A 19986-nucleotide genomic window follows, 5' to 3' on the forward strand; every position below is an offset into this window, starting at 1 on the left:
CGTCAATAGCTCCGCCCCAAATAGGAAGTCGTGCACAACCATTGTTCAACCATTTGTTTTGCCAGGGAAAAGGTAAACGTGGAGGATACGAGTCGATTTAGATCAAGTCTAAATATTCACGTTTTCTCAACAAAGTTAAAGATTTACTAGCAAATGACAATGGAGAATGCTGCCCACCTCCAAAGTCAGCTAACCTCTCTCATGAACGCGGTAATGAGGGCAGCGGTCGTGGAAATAGTCAGACTTGTAGAGGGCAGTGCTGTGGCCCTTCGCGACGAGTTGTCCAAGAGTAAACGGGAGAACGAAGCACTGAAAGCCGAGAACGAGTCGAATAAAAATAAGATGCAAAATTTGGAAGCAAAACTAGCTGCGGAGCAGCGTTCTCTTGGTTGTCATGTAGCCGAAGCTGGTGGCGGTAAGGTAGTGTGTGTGGATAGTTGAAAGCTTTTTATTGTATTGATTTTGTTAACGTTACACGATTTCTTTCTGGGCAAATAAAAATGTCATGGTTTCTGTTTATGGTAATTATATAGATCAATTTGTCCAAACAAAGGAAGATGTTAAGGCTTGTGCAGAGAAGACTCGTGCAAGGCTGCAATCTCTGGAGCCAGCAGGCCAATCCCAGGTTAGTATATTGTATAAACACAGATGGAACAATAAACCAGATATTTCACCGGATATATATTCAATGCCAAATATGGTAAAGAGGAGTTACTGCATATGCGCTTCAGAATAGGCGTTCCCAAACGGAAACATGCTAGAACACGCCAATAGGATCCGGCTAGATTTTGTTCTGCCAACTATGAATAATTTGTTCCCATTGGATATGACAGGCTGTGGTCCGTCTTGTGTTAGTTATAAAACATCTTTGGTATAAACTCAGTTCCATGGTAACGGACTGATCCTTGGGAAGGCCCTATACCATTAAAGTTCACATTTTTAAATGGTAAGGTTAGGGTCTTGGTATATGCGTTCTGGCCAACAGCTTGCAGATACACTGCAGGTTGAGAGATTGAAGTTCCTTGGTGTCCACATCACCAACAAACTATCATGGTCCAAACACACCAAGACCGTCATGAAGAGGACATGACAAAGCCTTTTCCCCCTCGGGAAACCAACATTTTTTGGCATGGGTCCTCAGATCCTCAAAAAGTTCTACAGCTACACCATTGAGAGCATACTGAATGGTTGCATCACTGTCTGGTATGGCAACTGCTCAGCCTCCAACCGCAAGGCACTACAGAGGGTAGTGCGTACGGCCTAGTACATCATTGGGGCCAAGCTTCCTGCCATCCAGGACCTCTATACAAGGCGGTGTCAGAGGAAAGCCCTAAACATAAAAAAAAAAAAGATTCCAGCCACCCTAGTCAGACTGTTCTCTCTGCTACTGCACGGCAAACGGTACCGGGGCGCCAAGTCTAGGTCCAAAAGGCTTCTTAACAGCTTCTACCCCCTAGCCATAAGGCTAGGTTATATCAATATTTGGGCATAAAGGCATTTCAACCACCATTTCTCACGTAATTAATTTTACAGACATAAAAAGATCGTCAAGGTCGTCATGCGAGCCAGTTTCATCATAGCGCTTGATGGTTTTTGCGACTGCACTTTAAGAAACGTTCCAAGTTCTGAACTCTGTATTAACTGACCTTCATGTCTAAAAGTAATGATGGACTGTCGTTTCTCTTTGTTTGTCTGAGCTGTTCTTGCCATAATATGGACTTAGCCTTATTTGGTAAAATACCATCTTCTGTTATCATCAGAGTTGTATGCTTTATTTAACTCTGCAATCATTTCTTTTTAGTTTGACATATTTTAAAGTGAAATATCTCAGTCAATTATTGTGGAATTGCCTATAATTATATACTAACCTGTATATTCAGATGAGGTGTTCAATGCATGTACTATGTGTTATGTGCAGTTGTTTCCTAGTGGAAATCATGTGGGACGTCATTGTGTTTGATGCAGGCTACAGCTTTCAATAAAGGGGAAGGCCTAAAAGTTGTTGCCATGGAGAAGGATGGAATACAAGTACTTCGCATCAAGAAGGAAATGAATGAAGGCACAGAACATGACACACCATGTCCAATGACCGGTGAGTGCGACAGTAAATCATCATTGCCCAATAGGTATTGGAAATATGGATACATCACGACTCTGTTTGAGAATAGTGGATAATTATTTTTTCCTCCCCTAGACACACAATAAGTTCATTTGAAGATTAAGTTGTTTTTTACTGTAATGGCAACTGTAATTGCAGGTGAGCAGCCGTGTCCCAAAGTGGACATGGTGTATGGCAAGGAGTGGAGCCAAAGCCTGTGGCGAGATGGAAAAGAAATAGGAGACCGCAGCGACGGAACAGAGGAGAAAGAAACTCCAGGACCATCAATGACCCAGCATCAGGTCAGTCCCCTTCCCCCCTCAGAGGTTTTTTATCTGAATGAAGGCTTATGTAATACAAACGCACGTGATGTTGACATGGTTGCGATTATCAGGTTGATTGTGACCTATACACACACACACACACCAAGATGGAACTCGCACAGTGCTTCATTCCATGATTTGATTCTATTGAGCCATGTTGTGGTCATAAAATAGAAACGAATCAGACATTACGAAGGATGGGAAAGCGAACTAAAACACTGCATTCCAACAGTCAAACCAAACGATGCAAACGTTCTTCAAGAAGGAATCTTGTACCAGCTTTTCAAGTGCTTTGCGTCTCCCAAGGTCCTGCAGTAATAGGAAATGAACAAACTCAAATCCCCTCAAAAGACAATGGAGAACAATAAAATATAAACTCGAAGTTTATTAAATGTACAGAAATAGCCCTTTGTATCAACATGGGCCTCAGACTACCAGGCAGGCTACCAAGTCCCTTTAAGTGTTTATTTACATACAATTCGTCGTCTTCTTACAGAACGGAGGTTCCACTTCAGTGCAGTAAGCTGAGTCCATCCACTCCTATCTTCAAAGTCTTCTGTGATCCTGAACGAGACACGTATCCCGACTAATGACTTAAGAGGGAATTTCTGAATTCTGTTCTCCATGTCACTGACTGGTCATGACAGATAGATGGCAACGTTAAAGATCCTTGTCTTTATTTACTGGTTGGTCCACGGGACCTCCTATAAAACTGTCTCAAGGGGGGTGGACAGTAGTCGTGTGCCACGTCAAGATCCCCAGTGCACCGAACCCCCAACAATGTCCAGGTGAACATCCCCTTCCCACCATCAACTTCCAAGGGGTCTGCGACCACATGCCGCTTCATCAATATCTTCGCGGGGCTGCCTAGGTCTATGAGCGACTTGAAGGTGCTCAGGCATAGTCCCCTGTAGAAAAGTGCCCTGTACCCTCCCCCCAGATGTTTCCTCCTGGGCAACGGCGTGTACCCCTGTCTACAGGCGCCTGTGTGCCTCATCACACCATATCCAAAGTCTGATTAGAACCCGGAGCAAGATCAGTTTAACCAGAACCACGCCAAGGCTCTCTTCCCCCATCGAGAGGACCTTCGACATCATGAGAAAGTGCTGGCACATCTTCCGCCCCTCAAGCTCCACCCATTCTTCATCCCGAAAGTGCTTGCAATGTGCACTGTGCTGCATAACATCTGCCTCCGGTCCGGGGACGTGCTGGTGCCAGTAAAGATTGAGGACAGAAACGAGGTGACTCTGAAGGAGTGGCTAGTGTCAAATGAGACCAGCAGAAAGGCTGTTTGGCTTAACAGATTAAATGAATGGCCTCAGTGAATGATGGGCAAGGGACATCTGCACCGGCAAACATGGTGGCAGTGCAACAAAAATTGTCTTACAACATAGTGGTGATGGAAATTGATTACTTCAGGAGCCAATAAGCGGTGGTGGAACTGTCGCTGCCAACCGTTTCGTGAAACAATTTAGCAAAGTCACCTCTCCTATTCTAATGCTTGTATACAGTACCATGTATAAGATCCTCCACTTTATTTCAAATTATATATATAGTTTTTTATACTGTACATGTTTTTTTGGTGTGATTGTGGGACTGGTATTCTAACTATTAACTTGTTTTTTAATTTTTATTATTGTTATTACTGTATGGATAATAAAAGCATCCCCTGTGGTCTGCAGTGCAGCCCTGCATGTGGTATGCATTCAAGTCTTTGATAAAAGCCCTTTTCATTGTGTCACCTAAAGAGACATTTTACCATAGCGGAAAATACATGAAAAGTTCATTATGCCAGGCGTATTTCAACCACTAATGCATTGTATACCAGTGATGAAACGGACCAAACCATCCTTGTATTCTTATGTCTTTACTGAATGCTTTAACCTTGTGTGGTGTTCGGGTCTGTGGGACCCACTTTCAATGTTTACTCAAATGAAAAACCTGAGACTCATTTGCCTTGGCTCATTTTCTGTGAACAACTTGTAAAATAACATATTTTCATTGAGTGCACACTGTGCACTCCCCTACACATCTATATTAAATATGTGGTGTTTGGGTTCACGGGACCAGAGGGTAATAAAAGTGTGTTTGTAGGTGAGAGAAAAAAAAAGGTTTGCGATGTGCCTTCCTCCTCTCTGCGGGTGCTGTTTCAACAGCACGAAGAACCTGTTTGTCTTCCTTCCTGTCTCCCGCTTTTCTCGCACACTCTTTACCCTTTGTGGTGTGTGAAAGTACACAATGTCTTGCCTGGAACCTGCACAATGTTATTACAATACATTATTTCAATACGTTGTAAAAAATAAAAAAAATCCGTATTTTCCCACGCTCTTCCCCAGCCAGGTGCAAATTGGGGGAGGGACACAAATAAATAGCTTTCTGTGTGTGGCTTCTTACCACAATAATTAAGTATAGCAAAAATAATCTCTGCTCAGGGGGCCTTTTAGAAATACTTTTTTCAGAGAGAAGCTAGTCTTGAAGGCGTGTCTTCCTTCCACTTTGGAAGATTAAGAATTTTTCAAATATGAGGATCATGTCTCTGTCAATTTGGAGTCTGGCAGTGAGTTGGAAGAGGAGGGTGAGATTGACCCTCAACCAGCCTTAGGACCAGCCTGTCACCAACCAGCTCATCAGCGGTCTGCAGGAGGAGAAGTATAGATGACAAAATTCAAATTGAATGGTCTTCTTGACCAAGGAATGAGCCACCCCGCATGCCAATGTGGTAAGGATGCAACCAGAGCCGACGCAGATACTCATGTGCAGGACATAAAGTCTTCTAATGAACTGTTCATCCCAGACACCATCCAGATAATCATTCTGGACTGCGCTAATTTGGATGGAATGTGTGTTTTTGAAGAGGGATGGAAGGAGATGGACCAAACTCATTTACATGCATACTTTTGGGTTATTATCCTTACTGGTGTTTTCAGATTGAATGGTGAGTCCACAGAATCCCTATGGGAGGCAGAAACTGGCATATAACTTTTCTGTGCAACAATGTCTCTGGAAAACTTCCACATTATTTCCAGGATTATCCGCTTCTATAACCGAGACACCAGACCAGCTCTGCGGCAGAGAGACAAGCTAGCTGCAATCAGGTCAGTGTGGGACAAGTGGGTGGACAGCCTTCCACTGTTTTACAACCCTGTGCTCAACGTTACTGCTGATGAGCAGGTTACGCCATTTAGGGACCGTTGCCCCTTCGGGCAGTACATACAGTCTAAACTCGCAAAATATGTAATCAAGGTCTGGGCTGCCTGTGATGCTGCTTCATCATATGCATGGAACATCTAAGTGTATAAGGGGAAGCCAGATGGAGCCTGGCTTCCCAGAGGGACCAAGGGATGCAGGTTGTCCTGGACGTGACGCAGGGACTCCGTGGCCACATCACCTGCGATTAACTTTATTTTTTATTTTTTACTTCGCAAGCTGGGACAGGAGCTCCTCAAGAGGAAGCTGACAATGGTAGGAGGGATACGGAAAAACAAGCCAGAGCTCCCGCCTCAGCTGTTGAATACACAACAGGTCTATCAATTCTTGAGTACGCTGCATAGGGATGGGAGAATTTGTGCCCAGGAATATCAAACAGAAATCATAATGGATTATACAATGGCACAAAAGGAGGGGTGGACAATTTAAACAAGCTGGTGACTGGCTACCACATGCCGCTGCAAAAAGAAGCACCCTATGCTGGCCACTTGTGATATTCTTGGACATCTCAGCATACAACACTTATGTCATGTGGATGGCGTTGAACCCAGATTGGAACAGAGGGAAGCGCCAGAGAAGACGGCTCTTTCTCGAGGAGCTGGGCAAGACATTGGTCAGACCTCAGATCCAGAGGAGGCAACATCTCAAGGACCCCAGCTTCTGCAGCCATCGTGAGGAGGATTCAGGAGGATGATGCTGGTGCTGCATCCGCCTGACCCACGGAATCAACTACTCCAATACCGGAAGTAAGTTTGAGTGATGTTGGTGTGTGTGTGTGACTCTCCTACCTTGGCCTGCTGTAGCTATAATATGTGAGTGAGTGTGATGTTTAGTCAAATTCCTGAACTAAGTGTTTTCATCATTCTAGATTGCAACTGGTAGCAACAAGAAGAAGCGCTGCGACGTGTGTGGACCCAAGAAGGACAGGAAGACACAGTACACATGCGTCAAGTGCAAGAAATACATTTGCAGCACACACACAGTAAAACTCTGTCCCTCATGTGGTGTGTAGACCGGCCTTAATTTGTGTACCAATGAGGCTCATTTATCATTTCCATAAAATACTGTAAGTAAAATTTGTCCTTCCAATTTGTTCAGTTCAAAGCATTAAACATCGATAGTGATGAAAACCTTGTTTCGTTTATTTGTACAATATAACCTTTGATTTATTACACCCATATCTTGATTATAATAGATTTTTCTAATAGATTTTTTTTTCTTTTTTCGAGTAGAGCTTTTATTGATAAATGTGATCTAGCAGAGGTAAATGGCAAATACTAACCATGTATGCTCTCTATATTGCTTGTAATTAATATAAGTCAACGTTTTAAGTATTTGTATGGAAATTAAGGCTGTATTGTTTTAACCCAATAATGTTGTGGGTCCATCAGACCCAAGAACATTGGGTGAATAACAAAAAAAACATGAAACACCACACAACGTTTAATATGCTACTTGACTTTTTCCACATTTTGTTGTTACAGCCTGAATTTAAACTGGATTAAAGATGCAATATGCAAAAATCGCTACACCATTTCCTGGTTGCTAAAATTCTAATAGTTCGCCTTATTTCAGTTTGTGACAAAACAAGCAATACAGTGTTTTCAGACCTCTTGACTTTTTCCACAGTTTTGGGGTATTGCTTGATGAGGAAAAAACAATTTAATACATTTTAGAATAAGGCTGTAACGTAACAAACATTTTTGTTACGTTACAGCCTTATTCTAAAATGTATTAAATTGTTTTTTCCTCATCAAGCAATACCCCATAATGACAAAGAAAAAAGGTTTTTACATAAATATTCTGACCCATTCTCAGTACTTTGTTGAAGCACCTTTGGCAGCGATTAAGGTCAGGAGTCTTCTTGGGTATGACACTACAAGCTTGGCACATCTGTATTTGGGGAGTTTCTCCCATTCTTCTATGCAGATCCTCTCAAGATCTGTGAGGTTGGATGGGGAGCGTCACTGCACCGCTATTTTCAAGTCTCTCCAGAGATGTTCGATCAGATTCAAGTCCAGGCTCTGGATGGGCCACTCAAGGACATTGAGACTTGTCCCAAAGTCACTCCTGCATTGTCTTGGCTGTATGCTTAGGGTCATTGTCCTGTTGGAAGGTGAACTTTCGCCCCAGTCTACAGTTCTGAGCACTATGAAGCAGGTTTTCATCAAGAATCTCTCAGTACTCTGCTCCGTTCACCTTTCCCTCGATCCTGACTAGTCTTCCAGTCCCTGCTGCTGAAAAACATCCCCGCAGCATGATGCTGCCACCATCATCCTTCGTTGTAGGGATGTTGACAGGCTTCCTCCAGACGTGATGCTTATCATTCAGGCCAAAGAGTTCAATCTTCATTTCATCAGACCAGAGAATCTTGTTTCTCATGGTCTGAGAGTCCTATAGGTGCCTTTTGGCAAACTCCAAGTGGGCTGTCGTGCCTTTTACTGAGTGGTGTGCTGCAGAGATGGTTGTCCTTCTGGAAGGTTCTCCCATTTCTGCAGAGGAACTCTGGAGCACTGTCAGAGTGACCATCGGGTTCTTGGTCACCTCCCTTCTCCCCCGATTGCTCAGTTTGGCTGGGCAGCCAGCTCTAGAAAGTGTCTTGGTGGTTTCAAACTTCTTCCATTTAAGAATGATGGAGAGCACTGTTCTTGGGGACATTTAATGCTGCAGAACGTTTTTGGTACCTTTCCCCAGATCTGTGCCTCGACACAATCCTGTCTCGGATCTCTACGGACAATTTCTTAGACCTCATGGCTTGGTTTTTGCTCTGACATGCACCGTCAACTGTGGGACCTTTTGTAGACAGGGGTGTGCCTTTCTGAATCAGGTCCAATGAATTGAATTTACCACCGGTGGACTCCAAGTTGTAGAAACATCTCAAGGATGATCAATGGAAACCGGATGCACCGGAGCTCAATTTCGAGTCTCATAGCAAAGGTCTGAATACTTATGTAAGTAAGGTATCTCTTTTTTATTTGTAATAAATGTGCAAAAATGTCTAAACCTGTTTTCACTTTGTCATTATGGGGTATTGTGTGTAGATGGATGAGAAAAAAATAATATTTATTCCATTTTAGAATAAGGCTGTCACGTAACCAAATGTGGGGAAAAAAAGTCAAGGGTTCTGAATACTTTCCAAATGCACTGTATATAGTGTACAGAATCATTGCACCATCTAAACCGCTGTGATATTTTCAATAACCAAAAATATTGTATTTTCAGCTGTTTGAAGCTGGTGTACAAAACTGAAAAGTAAAAGACTCAAAAAGGAGATGGGAAGCATAGAAATATAACACACAACCCATATCTACTGCTTCTTAGACTTGCTTTCAATGAGAGACAGATCTTTAACTCACATTTCAATTTGATTGAGTCGCCTAAAATATTATATTGCAGCTTTAAATAGAGCTTGTTGGTCACTGGCCAACACAATAGCCCATAATGTCAAAGTGGAATTGTGTTTTTAGAACATTTTTGCAAATTATAAAAAAATTCCTTGTCATTCAACCCATTTGTTATGGCAATCCTAAATAAAATCAGTAGTTAACGTTTGCTTAAGTCACATAAGCTGCATGGATTCTGTGTGCAATAATAGTGTTTAACCTGATTTTTGAATTACTAGCCTCATCTCTTTACCCCACACACAATTATCTGTAAGGTCCCTCAGTTGAGCAGTGAATTTCAGACACTGATTCTAGCACAAAGACAAGGTAGGTTTTCCAATGCCTCGAAAGACGGGCACCTATTGGTAGATGGGATAAAATAATAAAGCAGACATTGAATATCCCTTTGAGCCTGGTGAAGTTATTAATTACACTTTGGATGGTGTATCAATACACCCAGTCACTACAAAGATACAGGCATCTTTCCTAACTCAGTTACTGAACCGGAAGGAAACCACTCAGGAATTTCACCATGAGGCCAATGGTGACTTAAACTGTTTTAATGGCTGTAATAGGAGAAAACTGAGGATGGATAAACAACATTGTAGTTACTCCACAATACTAACCTAAATGACAGTGAAAAGGAAGCCTATACAGAGTAAAAAATATTCCAAAACATGCATCCTGTTTGCAACAAGGCACTAAAGTAATACTGGAAAAAAGGTGGCAAAGCAATTAACTTTTTGTCCCGAGTGCAAAGTGTTATGTTGGGGGCAAATCCAATACAACACATTTCTAAGTACCACTCTCCATATTTTAAAGCATAGTGGTGGCTGCATCATGTTATAGGTATGCTTATAATCCGTTAAGGACTGGGGAGTTTTTCAGGATAAAAAATTATCAAAATGGAGCAAAAAATCTTAGAGGAAAACATTGTTTTTTTCTGCTTTCTACCAGCATTAGGAGATTAATTCACCTTTCAGCAGGACAATAACCTAAAACAAATTGCCAAATCTCTACACTGGAGTTGCTTACTAAGAAGACAGTGAATATTCCTGAGTGGCCGAGTTACAGTTTTGCCTGAAATCTACTTGAACATTTATGGCATGACCTGGAAATGGTTGTCTAGCAATGATCAACAACCAAATTGACTGCTTGAAGAATTTGTATTTTTTTGTGTCTACATTTTACACATTTTTCTCCACAATTACATGATGTCCAATTAATAGTTAAAGTCTTCTCCCATTGCTGCAACTCCCGTACGGATTCGGGAGAGGTGAAGGTCGAGAGCCATGAGCCCTCCAAAACACGACCCTGCCAAGCCGCATTGCTTCTTGACACACTGCTCGCTTAACCCGGAAGCCAGCCACGCCAATGTGTCGGAGAAAACACTGTACAGCTGGCGACCGAAGTCAGTCTGCAGGCGCTCAGCCCACCACAAGGAGTCACTAGAGAGCGATGGGACAAGGACATCCCAGCCGGCCAAACCCTCCCCTAACCCGGACGACGTTGGGCCAATTGTGCGCCGCCTCGTGGGTCTCCCGGTCGCGGCCGGCTGTGACAGCCCGTGATCGAACCCAAATCTGTAGTGACACCTCTAGCACTGCGATGCAGTGCCTTAGACTGCTGCGCGATTTGGGAAAGCTTCAATCAGTTTTTTTAAAGAATAATGGGCAAATGTTGCACAATCCAGGTGTGGAAAACTCTTAGAGACTTACCCAGAAAGACTCACAGCTGTAAATGCTGCCAAAGGTGCTTCTACAAAGTATTGAGTGTGTGAATACTTATGTAAATTTGTTATGGGATATTGTGTGTAGAGGGGTGAGAAAAACATTATTTAATCCATTTTGAAATAAGGCTGTGACACAACAAACATGTGGAATAAGTCTATGGGTATGAATACATTCCGACGGCACTGTATATTATTTTGACAACTGATCATTTTGATAATTAATTAAATATTCATTATTTGGACTTTTCACAGAAAAGGAGGATTGTCCATTATGCAGATGATTGGATTGAAGAGGACTGGATTAAAGAGGAGGGCGTACCAGTGGAAACAAATGAAAGTGTAAGTGTTTGGCGAGTAAACCATATTTAGTGTTGGTGAAATGGATGTTAAGTGGTCAATTAGTAGCACAACATTTACAGTCAAAAATAATATTATTTTACAATTGAAACATTGTTTATAATAAACAAATCATTGTTTATAATAAACAACCCGTTGTTTATAATAAACACATTGTTTTCCATGTTTTTGCAGATTGATAATTCAGTCATCCCATTCATGGCGGACAGTGATTTGTCAGAGTATGGAGACGGACTATCCACACTTTGCAGCCAAGCGAATTACATGGATGCCATGACAGAGAGCTTGAAAGGCAGATTAGGCTCTGTTAGGGATAAACAAACCACACGATTAAAAACGGGATTGTTGGGGAATACCAATGCCAAGAAGAAACAGAGAATAATTGAACTAGGCTGGATGGACTTCAATGAAAAGGGGAAAGAGTTCAAGCAAGTCAGGACAGTAAACGGTGGCGGTACAAGACACCTCTATGTTGACAAAAAGAAATCTGTTGAGGAAATCAAAGTAATGGCAGAGGAAATGTTTTTCCCAAATGGACTTTCAAAGAAAAACACACAACTGGAGGACTATCATCGAGAAATCAGATGGAGGTACTCTCAAGTAAACAATTCAAGCACTGTGGAAGAACTTTATGAGGAAACCAAAGTGGGATGTCTACGACTCTATCTTTGCACAAAGGCACACAGTGTCTGCGATTTTGGGGTTGTAGTCAGTGCCGCCTCTGCCTATACACAGAGTACGCGCTGCGCGTAGGGCCCCGCCTATACACAGTAAACGTTGCGCTTAGAACACCACCGATTGGTCTGACAATCAGGGCTCTGCCGCGTTCCACCCCAGATATCTATAGTTTAATCTGACGGATTTTGATGGGGGTATCTTTATCACGTTAGTTAGATTGCATCAAATAGACTCAACTGCCTAATTCTTGAGGACACAATTACCATATATTTTTGATTCATTAGATCATAATGTATATACAATAATTTAGCGTGGAAATGTTTACTCAATGTATTAAAACTGGGACTTGTTTTGTTTGTACCAATGGTCTCCAATGTAATTTTTTGCTGATGTGGAATTTGTTTATGATCCTTTCTTTAGTTAGGCGTCAGGTAGCCTAGTGGTTACAGCGTTGCGCCAGTAACCGAAGGTTTGCTGGATCGAAACCCAGAGCGGACAAGGTAAACATCTGTCGTTCTACCCCCGAGCAAGGCAGTTAACCCACTGTTCCCCTGGCGCAGAAGATGTGGAATGTCGATTAAGGCAGCCCCCCGCACCTCTGATTGGGCGATTGTGCTTGTGCTTTGCTGAAAAAAATACTACGCCCATTGTGAGATGGGTCAGATTGACCCGCACAGTTCAAACACTCCAGACAGTCAAAGAATCAAGTAAAAACAAGACAACTTTATTTTGTCTTCTCAGACCTTTCAGGAAGAAGAAATACAATACCAAAACTCTATATTTAATAACTATTTGTCAAACATATCTCACGAACAAGCATTTGTTTCCCCAAGTAGGTATTTGTTTTTGTATTTCCCAGTAACGATAACACTTAGGTGTCATTTGACCCTATTGTTCAAAAGTATCCCTTCACAGTCTTTCTCTCCGTGTGTTGAACACAATGTACCTGTGTGCTTGACAGTCTGCCTTGACTTCGTTGTGGTGACGGTGACCATTCTATAGCCCCATCTTTAGACTTTCATGTCCTCTCTTCTCTGGGTGATGGTTGTTGTATGCTCTCTCTCCTCATCTGATGTAGGTGATGGTATGGCGGACTCCTCCTCTGAATCCTCTTCACCAAAGAAAAAATGCACTATCTGGATCATCAACAGCGTTGTCCTCCATCTCTGAAACCTCTTCTCCTATTTGACTGTTACAGTCCAGAATTTGTGATAAGGCTTCATTGACTGAAAATCTTTCGGGGCTCATTTTTGACTGTCTGTGTCAGAGATCTGCTGCTCTCGCACTGAGAAGGAGAAGCTTTGGAAACTCATTTTCACCCAAACATAATCATACAAGTGCAACCAGAACCAGTTAAAGCAAAATACAGAGACACTTGTTTATTTTGGACACGTGCCAATATCGATACACATGAAAGCCTCCGGATCAAAATGACCCACAACATCATGTTTGTATACAGAATATGCATAGACATTCCACAACATACCAGTGTCCACGTTTTGAAGTTAGGCTCATGACCCTAAATGAGGAAAAGGTATTTCATTTCATGGAGAAAACAAACAGGTTAACTAGTATTTTAGACAACTCAAAAGTGGAAATGGGTCAAAATGACCCGCAACATCAAGACACATTTCAGTTGAATGCATATACAACTGACTAGGTATCCTCCTTTCCCTTGCCTCCTGTGTGAGAAGTTGAACACAACAGTTCATTGCAGCCCCCCCCGTTATCACTTCCTATTGCCGAAAAAAATTTGTAGTCCACGATCTACATTATGGGGAGGAGCATCTCAGCAATATGCGATGCTGTGTTTGATTCTGCCCGGATCGTGGCAAATGAAGGTTACGCTCTACGTGAGCCTCTTACTTCAGCGTAGCCGTTCTTAACGATTTGGCGCTCGGGCCACGTGGAGTGATAGATTTACCGTGTAACAATATTTAATTATGACCTTCATGTCGTCGCTTTGGTATTCACAACGACATCAGCTTTGCTTACCGTCGCGACAGTGAAAACATTGAGCTGACTACCACGTTTCTCGTCACTACAAGGTGAGTGGGCGCAATGTGAGTCTGGCCTCTTCCGCGGTTTGATACGGAAAGCGGGAATGAATTACCACAATTGTTTCAGGTTAATCGTAGCGATCAATTGTTTGGGAGTATAATCGTGTGAATTGGTTTTCGTCATTGTCTGTTAGGTGATGCGACAGACAAAGCCGCTCTTGTTCACCGGGCTTCTGGGATTTATAAAGGGGCCCCTTTTTGTAGTGTTGCTAGAATGTCACCTGCTACAACTGTCAAATGGGTTGTTTAGTGAAATTAGATTATTGGTATTTAATATGCTGAAGGGAAATATACATCACATTCCCCGACATATTTAGGCTGAGTACAAGTAACGTTACTCAAGTTTGCTCGTAATGCATATGCCCATGGAGGCATGCTGTAATTCACCGAAGTCTACGTCAAATTCTAAACCGTATTTTCAATTGAACTAGATGTATTTAATTCTATTGAAATTGCATATCTGTTGAAGAATGGCGCGACAGGTGCATTGCGGCGTGCTCTCAACAGTCAGCCAGTCAGCCTTTACAAACGGACTCTTTCACATCATACGCCATGACGGAGCGCTTGTTCAGGGCTTGGAAATCGTCACCAAAGGACACGCAGTTTTGAATATTCAATATTCATCATGGGCTTTTTGGACACCACATGGCCAAGACTGACGCAGTCGAGATTTACTCGTAATCCCCGATAAGAGATTCAGTAATAAACTGCGCGGCCTCTTCTGGAAATTCTGGGTGATCGATCAGACGGGTTTATTTTCTGTACTGGTGTCTGCCATATGATTTGGAAGTGAAAATCAACAGTTCTACTGAGAAGGGCTCTTTAATTATTTGTTACTTTTTTTTCTTATATCTTTTTTAAGGTATTTTTCTTAACTGCATTGTTGCTTAAGGGCTTGTAAGTAAGCATTTCACTGTAAGGTCTACCTACACCTGTTGTATTTGGCGCATGTGACAAATAACATTTGATTTGATAGGCTATATCTACATCTAGGATCTTAAAATGTTTCCCTGTATAGCCTAAGTAAATAATCAAATTAGCTTATTTGAGTAATAAAAAAATCACAATGGAAAGGATTTGAGAAAATTCCACATTTTGTTATCATGTTAGATATGAAAACAATGACAGAATAGATAAATCCTAATCTTTCTGTTTTGGTTATGACAGTAACAACTAGACCAGTTGGTGCTCAGAGACACTGATAAATCAGGGAGCTGCTCCACTTCCAATCTGGTCTACATGCTTGTGTGTGTGTGTGTGTGTGTGTGTGAGAGATGGAGAGAAGAAAGAGCAAGAGAGTATGTGTGTTGCCCATGAAAGTAATTTCACAATTACACAGTGCTATGACACATCTATGGCTTGGGAAAACCGGTAAAGATCTCTTTGTAGTCCTGCTGTTCAAGCGAGCCCATGTCCCCCAATAAATGCCGCTTTAATCTGATGGACAGCTATTCTGTATGCAAGACGGCCCATTCGGAGTCATGGAATTAAAAACCTAAAATGAATGTCATTTATCCTACTCTACCGTTAATAGGCTACTGTCTGTGTGGACTAGTCTGCTAGTGTGACTTCTAGTCTAGAGGAACAGCAAGGTGCTGAATTGGTGTCTGTGGCTGTGTGTAGGGCAGTGACCGAGCGTTCCCAGAAACAGCCCAGAGTCACCGCTACAAACACATTACTTACTTATTCAGGAGACAAAGGGTGTCCTGTTCATGAGGATCCTGAGTGCTGTGCTTCCCTCATCACAGAGCAGCAGCATACTTACAACCCCACTCTGGTGGCTCTGGGCCCTGTTTCTCAAAAGCTTCTTAAAGGAAAACTCGACCCCAAAAACTATATTTTGGTATTTGTTTAATTAGTCCATTGTTGATATAGTCCCAAAATATTTAGCATGTTAGCAATCAGGTTTTCAAGATGTGTAGATTCACAAATACAGAAATACAGCTGGTGTTATGCAAAACGCAGCATCATATGATGCAAAAAATGCATCATGCTGGCAGAGCAATGGGGACAAGGACATCCTGCCGGGCTGCGAGACAGACTGGGATCGAACCCAGGTCTGTAGTGACCCCTTAGACCGCTGCGCCACTCGAGTGGCCCAATGAATCGAAGTTTAATGCTAGTATTATTTTCTCCTTCATGGCATGAGGAGTGGTGGCTTGTGAAGCCAGATCTGTTTCTAAAATCAATATGGACAGCGGCCAGTGCTGAAAGTTGAGTAGGCACATTTTTACTAACGAGGGCTTTGTTGAAGCAATAAGACGGAATGCTTACCTGTTTGACAGACGCAATTATGTTTATCCATATATTTGTCGGTATAGCTATGTCCTCCAATACTGTCACCATGCACCCCTTAAATAGGCCACCTACCTCCTTTCTGCGTCAGACTCAGGCCTCATGTCTGGGGTGGGAAATGTACTTCTGAAAGTACCATGATTAGATATATAATTACATCTCAGAATGAATTCCTTGCAAACAGCGAGAGTTTTGTTGCAAACAAGACACACTGGTTTGGCAATGGAGAAATCTGGTAAGATGAATATAGGTAGACCTATTAATAGAGATTTTACCACTGAAATCAGATCTAATTATTATTGTCATTGAATTGATTATCTCACTAACCACGTGTTAAATGTGTAGTGCTATGAATTGGGCAGCGAGGTGATTTGCTAATAGTCTAATTATGTTCTGGCCCGCCGACTAGCTACAAGCTCAGGAACAAATTGGCTGAAGGCTAAACCCAGTTACCAACCCCCCTTGTATATTGAAGCAATAAGGCCCGAGTAGGTGTGGTATTAGGCCAATTTTCCACAGCTAAGGGCTGGTCTTGTGCAAGACGCAATGCGGAGTGTGGACCACAGCCCTTAGCCGTGGTATATTGGCGATCTATCACAAAACCCCGGGGTGCCTTATTGCTATTTTAAGCTAGTTACGAACGTAATTAGAATAATACAAATAACAGTTTTGTCAAACCCGTGGTATGATATCCTCTACGGGATTGGTGTCCCTATACCGGGATGGTTGATGCTAATGTGACTAAAGTGACTAAACTTTCCAGGACATAGACATGTCTTAAATGGGCAGAAATATTAAATTATGTGCAAATTTAAAAAAGGGTACGATTCTTAAGAGGATATATACCACGGCTGTCAGCCAATCAGCATTCAGAGCTCAAACCACCCGGTTTATAATGTAAATTTAATCACCCCCTTCACCATCATTCAAAAATGTGTGGATACACTGCTAAACCAAGAGAACCAGGAGTTCTTCAAGTTAAGTGAATCAGAGCTCAAACCACCCGGTTTATAATGTAAATTTAATCACCCCTTCACCATCATTTGTTAAACCAAGAGAACCAGGAGTTCTTCAAGTTAAGTGAAATTATGTTGTTGCTCGCCAGTTTGCTCTGAAGAAGAAACAATGATACAATGTAGCCTAACATCGCTTGCAAACTGCAAAGATTTGTTTCACTATAGAAGCACTGGTCATCTAAAAAAAATATTCCAGGTTGCTTCGAAGTATGTAAGGGCATATCGGAGGATCTCCTCTTTCCATAACAGTCACGCTTAGGTTTGCTATAAGATTGAAATCAGAAATTAATATACCCATGAAAAAACTACGAAATATCTCCACAATACCGTTTGACGTATATACAGTGCATTCGGAAATGATTCAGACTCCTTGACTTTTTCCCACATTTTGTTACGTTACAGCCGTATTCTAAATATATTAAATGAAGCTGTCCAGTGACGCCACAACTGGCATTTGATTTGCGAGCTCATCACGTGAGCTTAATGCGCTACAGAAACACCGCTAACCAAACATGTGCACTGAATTAAAGGGCAACTAGATTTGGTGTGGTTCAAGCATGGTTGTGAACACAGGAAATCCAATGTTGTTTTTCTATTATAAAGGTGTGAGACAGGGGGGGAAATCCGAAACTTGGGGGAAAAAAACTGAGAAAACTGAATTTTGGAGGGGGGGGGATTTTAAAAGACCTTTAAAATGGATTTTAAAAGACCTTCCAGTGTTTTTTGCTGTACATGACTGTGTCATCCTGCAGCACAGACTTTTGGGGAAAGTTGAGGACCGGTCCAATATTTGTTATGCACCCGAGAGGGAAGAGATTGGGCCACCCTAGAAATGTTTTAAAGGAATATAATATATACAACATAGCTGACACGATCCAAAGCGACTTAGTCATGCGCGCATACATTTGTACGTATGGGTGGTCCCGGGAATAGAACCCACTATCCTGACGTTGCAGTGCTCTACCAAGATGCATGACAAGGTTGTAAATACTTTGTGAAGCCTCAATTTAATATGATTTATAAAGCCTTTATTAAGCGGTGCTTATGTCACCCTTTATAAAACACAGGTTTATGTCATATTTGACATAGTGGGTTTCAACAAAGAAACCACTCATTTGCTCATGGCAAAGTGCTATAAATTGGAAGGGAAACAGAAGAAGGAGTGGAAAAGCAGATGAAAAGCAAGGAATTCAAGACAAAAATCAGCTAAAAACCTACTTGGCTTTGTGAGACGTATTATTTTGACAGTGTGAAAACATTAGTAGACCATTTATTGCTATGTTATAATCTTTTATCGTACTGTTCCAAGTGTTGAACTTGGAAGTGTGATGGGGAGAACTGCCGAGAAGAACATTGTCCAAGCCTTGTCATATATCTAAAAGTCCAGTATTTATTTTTTTATAGAACGCATATCACAAGGTTATCTAACCTTCAAGTACCAGTCCTCCTTACTTACACATTCTTTGCATTAAGTCATAATGCATTTATAATCCCTAACATCACCTGGCATGTGATTGTGTGCTCATAAATCAGCTAGATAGCTGGCTGATTCTGCCTTTTTTTATTTCCCTCCCAAAACCTGTTTGACAGCAGCCAATGCCAAGCTATGTGAATGTGGGAGTAACATTTTGGTGTTCTTTTTTGACAAATTCCATTAAACGTTCCCAAGGCCTGTTATTGCACGACTGCTGGCCACAGTGAAACCTTCGCCAAGTGTGACCTTGCCTGTCTATGACCTTCTGTGATTTGTCTTTAAAAAAAATGACAAGTCGCCTGAAACACTGAAAGGACAACTTTACTGAAATTACTCTTTCCTGCCACAGAATCAGGTTGCCCTGTTCTATTTTTGTTTCCAGAGCCCTCGGTATATAGGTGTTTTCTAGTGTCTTTCAGGCATTGTGGCGGCAGGTAGCCTAGCGGTTAGAGCGTTGGACTAATAACCGGAAGGTTGCAAGTTCAAACCCCTGAGCTGACAAGGTACAAATCTGTCGTTCTGCTCCTGAACAGGCAGTTAACCCCCTGTTCCTAGGCCGTCATTGAAAATAAGAATTTGTTCTTAACTGACTTGCCTGGTTAAATAAAGGTAAAAAAAAAATGTTGTAATATTAGTCTGTAATAAAGTTTTTTTTAAAATTTTTAAATGTTTTTTTAATACATATTCCCCAACCCATCAATTCTTAGCCTCTAGTCTGCGAAAATAAGTACACAAGAATCCTCAGTCTCCCAAGTTTCTGCTTAATCAGCTGATTAAATGGTCATGGGGCAGTGATTGTGTACGTGCTATTCTCTTGATCGTCTAAAGTTCCCCTTCTCGCTGGGTGATGAGGTTGAGCAGGTCTCTCTCACTCCTTCACAAGGTAGCGTTGTCCATGGCTTCACCCAGTTTCAACAGTTCTGCTTGACTGCTTGTTGTGTAGTTAGTTATGCTGAAATGACTTTGACCAGACAGATATAGGCCTACCTCCGGTCTATCACTAGAGGACTGGGTGATCTCGGTCTCCGAGGCTGACATGAGTAAGGTCTTGAATCCGGTCAACACTCACAAGGCTGCAGGGGCCGGACGGTATTCCAGGGCGCTTTCTCAGAACATGCGAAGATCAGTTGGCAGGCATATTCACTGTAATTTCACATCTAATCCCCACATGTCTTAAAATGGCTACCATCATTCCTGTTCCTAAGAACTCTAAGGCTTCATGCCACAATGACTACCTCCCTGTTGTACTCATATCTGTAATCATGAAGTGCTTTGAAAAACTGGTTATGGCACACATCAACTCTATCATCCCAGACACCCTAGACCCACCCACCTAGATAAGAGGAATACCAATGTAAGAGTC

At 42.0% G+C, this 19986-nt stretch overlaps 2 protein-coding genes across 5 annotated transcripts in view; both read left to right on the forward strand.

Annotated features, from left to right (window-relative positions):
• LOC115138156 (uncharacterized) lies at positions 1–12138 on the forward strand. 4 transcript variants are annotated; one of them, XR_010465333.1, is made up of 8 exons: positions 10–415; positions 534–625; positions 1966–2092; positions 2258–2400; positions 2918–6374; positions 6497–6694; positions 10996–11082; positions 11275–12138. XR_010465333.1 is itself a non-coding variant. In XM_065025514.1 (6 exons), the coding sequence occupies exons 1-6, from the start codon at positions 154–156 to the stop codon at positions 11851–11853; spliced, it is 1290 nt and encodes a 429-aa protein (XP_064881586.1). In that variant the 5' UTR covers positions 1–153; the 3' UTR covers positions 11854–12138. The 4 variants fall into 4 exon arrangements, 2 of the variants coding, with proteins under 2 accessions (XP_064881586.1, XP_064881587.1); XR_003864896.2 differs by lacking the exon at positions 2918–6374 and having other exon boundaries at positions 8–415; XM_065025514.1 differs by lacking the exons at positions 2918–6374; positions 6497–6694 and having other exon boundaries at positions 1–415.
• Positions 12139–13574: 1436 nt separating this feature from the next.
• LOC115138157 (equilibrative nucleoside transporter 2-like) overlaps positions 13575–19986 on the forward strand; it is a 35265-nt gene continuing 28853 nt past the window's right edge. The window contains exon 1 of the mRNA XM_029674686.2: positions 13575–13826. The gene's annotated coding sequence lies outside the window, so the exon portion shown is untranslated. The remainder of the gene's footprint in view (positions 13827–19986) is intronic.

Source organism: Oncorhynchus nerka, linkage group LG12 (assembly GCF_034236695.1).
Source record: "Oncorhynchus nerka isolate Pitt River linkage group LG12, Oner_Uvic_2.0, whole genome shotgun sequence".
In the NCBI taxonomy this organism is placed as follows: Eukaryota; Metazoa; Chordata; class Actinopteri; order Salmoniformes; family Salmonidae; genus Oncorhynchus; species Oncorhynchus nerka.